General features: G+C 41.7%; 2 protein-coding genes across 2 annotated transcripts in view; one reads left to right on the forward strand and one right to left on the reverse strand.

The window, feature by feature from the left end:
- Positions 1 to 479: 479 nt before the first annotated feature.
- T265_08376 (hypothetical protein) lies at positions 480 to 1316 on the reverse strand (the record flags this gene model as incomplete). Its single annotated transcript, XM_009174160.1, has 1 exon — positions 480 to 1316. The coding sequence occupies one exon, from the start codon at positions 1314 to 1316 to the stop codon at positions 480 to 482; it is 837 nt and encodes a 278-aa protein (XP_009172424.1).
- A 309-nt stretch (positions 1317 to 1625) lies between these two features.
- T265_08377 (hypothetical protein) overlaps positions 1626 to 9886 on the forward strand; it is a gene marked incomplete at both ends in the record, with an annotated part of 15904 nt that continues 7643 nt past the window's right edge. Inside the window, one exon of the mRNA XM_009174161.1 lies at positions 1626 to 2056. Within this exon, the coding sequence (XP_009172425.1) occupies positions 1661 to 2056 (396 nt within the window). The remainder of the gene's footprint in view (positions 2057 to 9886) is intronic.

Here is a 9886-nt window from a genome sequence, read left to right on the forward strand (position 1 = left end):
TAGTATCGGTACCTCTAAGTTTTGTCTATCACCACAGGGCGACGGTCTTAAAGTGCAGAAGCGCTACATTTCGAGTTCCATCCTGGAGAGCAAAGAGAACAAACCACTTATCAGATGAGCTTTTGACCGAGATTTTACCATAGATTTCGACTGAGAATGTCATGCCCAAATACCCACTTATGTACCAGTGCAATAATGCCGCTTTTTGACTTTCCACCATCCGTTTATTTCTAACGACTTGATCTCCCCAGAAGAATAAGCACAGTCTTGTCCACGAAGGTTTAGGTGAAGTTGAAGCCGGCACACTTAATTTGTCGGAATCATTTTGCGGATCCGGACACTTTGGTTTCTTGTGACTTCTCCCGAATGTCCATCGCTGTATTGTTCCATGAAGTGACAGCAGTCACCGTAGCGTGGGAACACTCTATTTTTGAAGTCTGTTTTCAAACAAAGGAAGGTATTTTTCAAACAGATTGGCTTCATTTCAAACCAAAAATTCCATTTTCCCAGACTTTATACTCCGATACAGCCTCGTCCATTGCTTCTATCGCTCCAACCAGGGCCTCTACCGTCCAACCTTCAAGAATAACCAGCCAGGCTCGCTTACCTTCCTCCCCATTAAGATGGTCATTCAAACGAATCCTCAATCGGGTACCCTGAGGAAGGCTTAATGGAAGTTCAGCAAGCCATAGTGGCGTCTCCGACATTGCATCTGCCGGACGTTCTGCCAAGCCATGCAGGAAGTATGAGAACGAGAATGGGAGCTCGCATGAACTGCGCATAGCAGACTGAAACTCCACTAATTTGCTCGAGCTAGTGTCTTCTATTTTCTCTCTGTGTATTTTGGCCTGCCGTGCAGAAATTTCTAAGCCCTGCTCGGCACAATGCGGGCATTCATCTCCGCCCATGAGTTTGACGGTCTTGAAAATCAGCGCATCATCAGGTCCTCGGATCTGTATACTATTTGCATCTCCAGGTAGTGCGTTGAATGAAGAATTCAGATTCGCATTTCTTAACTGAAAACTGTTCCTGTGATATGGCATCTTTTTCCCCTTTGTTTTCCCGAAATTCCTAGTTGCACTTGTGGCTCCACAGATATCGCTGGAATCCCTGTTCAAAAGCTGGACTGGAGTGAAAGGCCTTTTGTCCTTCATGAATTTTCGCCCCGAAATGAACCGAACAATTGACCTGAAGTACTGAATCGTGCCATTAAATTGTGGAGTATTTTGTAATTCTTGCCGGGTGAATTCCTGCCCCAATGCTGTCGGATACGTTAGTTTTGTCCGTCCTTTTGGAAAACACTGAAAAAATGACATTATTCAAAAGCAACGCTGCTAACTTCCAAACGGAAGATTTTTCATCAGCTATCCATGTTATCCTGCGTGGTGCGTTGACACTCGGGGGGGAGTCACGTGGATAATTTTTGAAATTTCGTCAATGATGCCGATCGATATAGCTGACCGATGTTTTTAGTATAGAGGAATCCGATCTCCAAACACTTTGAGATTTATCCAGATTTTTCCAATTAGGTCACTGGAAGGAGATATACCCTACAACTCTACCGCAACGTCCAACTACCGAACGTTGCCTCAAATGTTTAAGTAGACGAGATATGTCAGTGACCTTGATAGTGCGCGTAGTCCAGTGGGCGTTCGCAGTTATGACGATGGTCGGTAGTCCCGTTGACCCACCAACCGTTGCAGAAAAGGGAACCTCACTGAAAGACATTGTCGGGTTCAAGAGACTGGTAAGCTACTTTTCATGCCCTGGTCATGTACTTCAGGTGAAATCGGCATCCAGGACGGCTGAAACTCTCGCACCGAATGATCTTCCAGCAGCTTTTCAACTTTCCTTCGGCCTAATGGAGAGAATTAGTGACCTTATGCTGGAGGCTTTTGCCTTTCTGAATTCAAGTTCTTCTGAAAGAGCTGATAACCTTATTTTCGACGGATTCGGACAGCGGTCGCTGACGTCAGCCTTTTCCCCCACGCTCGTCTCGAAAGAGGTGTCAAGCTCCAGTGCAGATCTGATAAGCCCCATCCTAACTGACTACAAGGTATGGTGTTCTTCCATCCCGAGATATTATCCTAAATACGCTTTAATATTCCGTTTGTCTCAGTACACTGTACTGCGTTCACAGTTTGACTTTGGCGAGCAGCATCTGCCTATTGCTGGAGATGATCTCAGTTCAGTTTGTTCGCCTCACACGTGGCTGCGGTGTCCCTGTATTAGTACCGTCTGATTAATCATTGCTAACCGGGCCTCATGTTGGTTTTCTGGTCACAACACATCTATCAAATCTACAGAGAGTCTCTGCAATTCACAGCTTATCAGGAATTTTTGTAGACCTCTGATAACCCTTTTATTTCTGTCCGCGCACCTTCGTCTTATCATCTCGAAGTCTTTTAAATGCAACTGGCAGTGTATATTTATACTCGCCGCATGGTAAAACAGTGTGGAAACTTATGGTTCACTTCCGCGTGACTCTAAGGTTTATTTAACAGAATTAATGCCTCAAATTGAAGAGGAAATGGTCACTGAGATCACAGCCTGGCTGCAACATACCGCAATCACTGTGATCTACATACACCACTAAATGATTACTCAGACAAACTGGAAATTAACTGATAGGAAGGATCCATGAAGATATAGAGAGCAGATAGGAAAAACCACTTGTCAACTCCTTATTTTAGCAAACATCATCACATGTCGTAGGTAGTTATAGGGATAATCCCAGATGTAGCGGCTGGGAGTGGTATCTCTACATTCGTTGTGATATCGTGGTTACTTGCACAACAACCGGTATACGGATGAAGCCGTACTTCATGATCACCTCTATCGGCTCGAACATGTGCTCGTGAACACCAAAAAGCAAACACCCTGCCCGGTGAGAAGCACACACATAATACACAGTGTCAGTGAATTGGCTTTACATACCTTACAATATGGATTAGTTCAGATCCCTGGCCGTGCACTTTTTATCAAGTTCACATATTTTGCGGATGTCTGTGTCTGTATGCAAAAGTTGACTACGGGTACACTGAGTATCGCCACCTCTTTCACGATCACTTACGCAACCTAATGATAAAGTGTAGACCCAAATCAAAGAAAGGCACTCTTAGAGCCAATACATAAGCTGCTTCATCCCGGATAAAATTACCATATTCCTTAGTCCCTTGTTTAGTGATACTATACTTTAGCGCATAGTATAACTGTACTACATACATGTATTTCACACCATTACGGTATTTTGGGGTTGCTGTTGGCGCTTAACCAAGGCTGGTGACTTGGAGATGATAAGATGGAGTCCTACTATTTAACTCTTGACTAAGCAGAGTACAGCGCTTACAGTCACGCTTCATTGATTCTCTGTCATCGAAAAAGTAAATGAGGTATAATGAATGAGAGAGGTCTAGCTATATGATATTAGTGACTTATCTGTGTATAACATCCGGTTACACAAGATAACCCGACTGAGGACGTAATACATTTCTAGACACCCTCCAACCTACCGGAAGAGACTATATCGTGAATTTTAGAGTCAGGGCTATTTGCTACCTTTGTCTACAATTCGTCTGTTTTTGGGCCGGAAGGTGGGTGATTATTGTTAAGAAGGTAAGAAACCAGACGGTTAAATTTTAAGCTACCTGAATATGACTACCGGGTGCGGGATGGTTCTCCAAAAACCATTCATGAAATTTGTGAATGAAACACCATAATGGGTAAAGACTGAAAGACTGAAGGAAACAATCATCTTTTCCCGCTCCAACATTTGCCTAGGAACCTGAAAATTTGCGTTTTTTATCACCTAAATTAAAGATTCTGCCTATTGAACATAAAACTTAAAGGAGGACAAGATGATGCAAACAAAATAACAAAGTATTCAACGTAGTTAGCCAAGTTGATGTGTTGAGACATGTCTTGAACAAGTTACCGTTTTCCTGATTGTTGGACAACACACCTTTGGAAGTATTGGATGCTTAAATATAGAATAAAGTACATGCAGACATATCAGCCACCGTACACGAAGATAGTGAGGCCTTTCTTAAATCAATCCAAATGTCTTATTAGCTTTTGTCATGTCAAAGGTTATTTTGCGTTGTAGCATTTACATTTTTTGGGGTTCTTAAGCCACAGAATTCCCCAATAGATGGTTTTGTAAGATACTCATTCAATCATGTTTGCCGCAACTTATCTATCCCCGACTAAGTCACAAAATGCCTGATGCTATTAGCAACCTCAAACGTCTACATGATGAATTTCATTTTGTTGTATATGCTTTGCTGGTCTACAGTGTATTGGGAGCAAAACAATGTCATCGACGCACTCTTCGCCACTTGGGCCTTTTCTTTTCGCGTTTCTTGTCGTTATAATACAACATTGTGTAACGGATACTTCTTGATTAGGATTTTGACACATGGCCATAATTGATATTCTTATACCTTCTATTAAGACAGCATAGCATATCATGCGGTGGAACGTTTTGGATATAAAATCCGTATTTATTGAAAACATAAATACATTTTCCAAAATCAGGCTACAGAGGTGCAGAAAAGCTGAACTTGTTCCATTTTTATTCTGCTTCGGAAATTGAGGGATATTCCTTCTGAAATTATTTGAAATTTACTACCGCTTTAGCTAAATTTTGAAACACTAGCAGTGATCCTTACGAAGCTTAAGAGTCGTATTGTTAGTCTCAATATTAAGATAACTGAAGCGGAAACTACGTTGCTGGCTGTATTTGAGAGGCTTGTCTACGACACACAATACATCCTATCAGGAACGATGTTGGTAAGACTTGTGTCAACCTGAGGAGCCACGCTAAAGAGTAATAGTTTCCTATAATTGATCGCTCAACAACAATAATATAATGAAAGAATATTTGTCAAACTATTCAAGAATTTGGAAAAATCTGAAAAGATAAGGCATTCTGAGTTGTTTATGATAACGCTGTATACAGTCCATTGAGTGTATCTTACGTCGTCTTTTTTCAAGGTACTAAACTCGTTCTGGGGTTGTTGTTACAATAGTTAGACAACCTTGAAGACTAAATTAACCTAACCAATTTATTAATTGCATTCCATTATATACCAACAAATAAATTTGAACTAATCCAAAGTACACTTTTGGAGCTGTGCATGGAGGCTGCTCCTGATTCTTAAGTGTTTAACTGGTTAAAGAGACACTGCACTTTGCTATTCGTTCACGTGTACTGCAGTTTCGTTGCTCTTCTGAACCAAGGTTTGAGTACGGCCATTCTTGCGGCCCACTGACCGATTACTGTGTTATCGTAGCTTCTAGTCTGTTAGTGTTTTATCTGGTAAAGCCAGGTCCGACGACACCCATCTTTATTCCTGCTAACAAGTTTGTCCAAGGATGGTAATTAATTATTATGGGATCCAGTAGTGAACATGTTTCCGAATCAGCCTTCCATCCCGTACTATGTGATCGACATTTCAATTCGTTTTGTAATGACGAATACATCATCCACATCAGGATGTGGGGTTCAGTTTTGGCGGTGTGATGAGTGCAGTTTCTGAATATCACCTCAGCGATGAATGTAAGTGTGACAGACGTGGTTTAAATTCCATTCGCATATTGAATGTTTCTGAGTCAGCTGCACGCACTGCTGTAGGTGCCGTGTTGGGCAAGCGGGAGGTAAAAGCACAATGCAACAGTCAGAAGATGTGCTGCGTTTTGTTTTATTACTCGGATATCAATAAGCCTAAGAAACCTAGAGGTCACAGAACAGGGAGCCACATGATCGGCAATGGAGTTCCTAACTGCACCACAAACTCACGTGATTTATTGATAGAAATTGACCGCATCCTTTTGTCTCTATATAAAATCATCTAATCGGCCATGGTGACCAGTACCCTGTGATAATATGAAAAAGCGAGCATTTTTCCATTCCAGATAAAAAAATGCTCGCACGACACTGCTCTAATATCGTGTAGTTAATGAAGTTGACCAGCGGTACCTCTAAGTAGAAGGCTTCCAGAAAAATATTTGACCTTCCAGACAAAACTTCGCCCGTCAGAGAAACTCACAAATTTGGTAACAATACAGCGCTAGCAAAAATACTGACTGGTAAACACTCAAAAGTGTGAAATGCTCTCTAGTACTGTGGTAGATGTATTGGCAGTACTTTCAAGAATAAGTTTCAATGGGCAACAGTGTGGTACAGTTGAACCGTATCCCGTAACTTTTGGGCTTTCAAATGGTCATCATCCTATTTTGTGGCATATCCTTTAGACGGAAGCAGACGTTCTACCTCAAGAAAATAAGACAGCACAGATTTCTGTTGAGAAAGACCCGAAGAACCGGAAAACTAATGAGAGGCCAATTTTAACTGTTTTGTAAAAATGTACCCTTCAGATGCGAAAAATATAGGACCGGTGTGCACAACCGTTGATTTCCTATTCAAATGCACTTAGGGCCATACAGAAATTGTTCGCTCCTGAATTCCAGATAAAAGTGTACGGTATTATCTGATTTGAACCGGTTTATCAAATTTTTTACCTTCTCTATGGCCCACAAAAGCAAACTGTTTTAGACATTTTTGCGATCCGGGCAAAATAAGGTGCTAAGACTTGTTGTTCGTCATATAACGTATAGCTAAATTTGACGATTAAAGCTTTAAACAACACCGAGGTGTTGAGAACTCAGGCTGTTTCTATGCGGCTTGAAATAAAACAGCACAATTTACTAACATTTAGCGCAAGTTAAAAGCCAGTAAAGTTGCCGTTTGATTACATCCTGACAAAATCCTAGCTTTGGTATTTCATTGAATTTATCTTCAGAATGAATGCTATGATTGTTCTTGCCGAAAAAAGTCTAAGGATGATCACTGAAGAACAACTAAAGCCAGATTAAGTACTGCATTTGCACAATAATTTCTTTGGCTGAATACCAAACCCGCCGTTAATCAATAGATATTTGCTGAGAATCATCATCATCGTCATCGACAGCATGACATCAGTGTTCAACACCGATGCTTCACTGCCGTACAACCATGACTTACTTGAAGGCCTTATTGTAAAGAAAAGAATGAAGGTGGATGGGGGAGGGACTTAGTGCTAGCTTAACACAATCATTCCGAGGTGCCTACACCTCCAGACATTCATTCAGGCAATCTGGACAGAAACTGACAACAAGAACGCCACTGACATCGGTTGGCAGCCATATCTTGTAGTGTCTCCAACCAGGCACAGTGAGAATCACGCGGTCCCCATCCTGGAAGGCGAGTAGCACCGACAGCACCCAAGCGTTTCGTGATCTCCTTCATACTCCTCTGCCAAGTCAAGGGTTGGCCACCTGTATGTTTACGCCACTCCGAATTGGGCATGGAAAATAGTACTCTCTTCGGCAAACGATGGTTCGGCATACGTGACACATGTCCCAACCGACGCAGCTTCTGATGCTGGACACATTCTTCAATGGAAGTACCCGTTATACAACTGAAAACACGCTTTCTAACTGCCTCGTTACGGATTCGCTGACACCAACCCACACGAGCTATGGTTCTGAGACAACGATTGTCGAACACCTGAAGACGTCTCAGTTCCGCTGCTCGAATAGGCCAAGTCTCACAGCCATACAACAAAACGGCCCGCACTGTAGCTTGATACACACGTCCCTTCAGATTCAGGGATAAACCATTCTGACGCCATAGGTGTCCCAAGTTAGCAAACGCGGCCCGAGCCTTGCAGATTCGTGCATTCACCTCATCTGTCACAATACAATCAGAACTACCCACTGAACACGGAGCCTGAAATAAAAGTCCATAGAAGAGTCAAGGTTCCTTCCTACTTTACACCTCGATTTTACGTGCTACATATATAACGAACACATTCTCAGGAAACGATGTAATAAAACATTGTATATCTCAGTTACATCGTTCTGAAAGTCCATGCCGTTAAAACACCAGGAGCGATTTCATGGAGGGATTCCTACCAAAATTAGAACATGTCCTAACCAAGGATATTCATGAGTGTATACAGTTATCGACTCTGTCTTTTTCTTTGCCTCCGAAGTTCGCTCTTCCAAACAGCAAATATCAGTGCATGGTGAATGGCTATAGTTGGTGCTGCATTTGTATAGTTACAACCGAGTCAATCCACTCCAGAGCCGCCAAACTCAAGCCAACCTGGTTTATTTTTTAAGGTGGAATTTCAGATGTCTACTGTTTTTATTTTCAAACAGTGAGAAAGCATCCCATTTTTATATTCTTACTTTCATTTGCTGATTAGTGCTACCTGCCAGACACCCGATTAATGCATTATGCTTTTAGGAAATTATTTCATCAAAGCGCAACAATGCTGAATCCATGGGTGTTCAGACAATACTAGGATCTGGATTACATATTGACAATGTTTACAGTGCTTTTCTAAGAACACTTTCAACTAAAATTTTAGTGTGGTTCATAGAATCTACAGGAATTAAATAAGGTAAAATAAGGTTGCACACCAGTGTCTTTATTTGGTGTTCACCGGAGATACCATGTCCATCTGAAACAATGAGGTTATTGTTACCGGTCTAGTGAAGAATGCCTTTTTGAGACCGTTTACTTAACAAAAATATCCGTGGTATTCGTGCAGGTTGACAGTTTGGCCGCAAGAGTTTAATTTTTAGTCTAAGTGACATTGATCGTCTTGATAATGCTTAGGTAATTTGGTTTTATCCACATAAGATTTAAGATTCCAGCACAATTTCCCGTAAGTACCATTCGCTAAACCTTTTGTGTGAAATGTTTTGTGAGCAAGATCTACTACCATAAGATGAACTCAAATAAGTTAGTTGCGTAGCGTGAGACTTACTTACTAAAGCAGTTTCCCCTAAAAGGAAACCACCGTTTTCTGGATCACATCAGTGAACTTTAAGAAAACTTACTCCTTGAAGATCACTCAAAGTTTGATTGCTAACAGTGATACCAAATATGTTGTCTGCTGTCTGCCAACGTAAAATGTGAGACCGGCCGTGCAATGTCATCCCATGTTTAGTGAAGCACGGACTGAGAAACGTATAGGAAGGCTACAAATCTCTGCATAAGTACATGGTTTCTGTTAATCACGGAAACTAGCAGGGTAAATAACAATAATTCTTGCAGCTACACTGTCTATCGGTTCCTAGAAATTCTTGAAACGTGTGGGCGAGTGGTTTTACTCACTTTCACAGACAAGGAGTTAATTTAAAGTGAAAAAAACGAAGTGAACTGATTTACCAATAAGTCCAGTGAGGTTCATTTTCTAACGCTATCAAAGTACAAGAAGGGTGGTTGATCCTTACTTCATGCAAGTTTGACATGGAGTCAACTTGTACCTCAATACCAACATTACTAATTTGCATTGCCTCAATTTAGCATTTACCACGATATCACACCTGTTTGTATTCTCTCAGGCTTTTATTTACGTGGGTATGCTGTTTCGCGTGCCTACTTTTTCTTGTATTTCATGGCATTTTTGAAAAACCACTTCTTTGTGGTCATACCTGTAAAACATATTATATGGGCTAACAGTAATTCTGAAGTACGTCGAATGGTATTCGGGAGAAATAATTCACCCTCGATAGATGAACTGATCACACTGCACAGGTTGCGCTGGCTTGGAGGGGAGAGGGGGAAGAAAAAGTATGTGAAGGAGAAAGAAGGGAGGCATCAGCAGTAGCCTGTTTTCGCTTCCCCGCCCTGCTGTATGCATTTTGCACCCACAAAGTGTAAGGTCATGCTTGTGGACGTGCAGTCACTGAACACGCCCCTTACAATCCAGGGAGAGGTACTGGAAGTTGTGGAGCGTTTTACGTATCTTGGAAGTTGTATTAGTTCTGATTGCAGTGTGACAGATGAGGTGAATGCACGAATCTGCAAGGCTCGGGCCGCGTTTGCTAA

Source organism: Opisthorchis viverrini (assembly GCF_000715545.1).
Source record: "Opisthorchis viverrini unplaced genomic scaffold opera_v5_213, whole genome shotgun sequence".
Taxonomy (NCBI): domain Eukaryota; kingdom Metazoa; phylum Platyhelminthes; class Trematoda; order Opisthorchiida; family Opisthorchiidae; genus Opisthorchis; species Opisthorchis viverrini.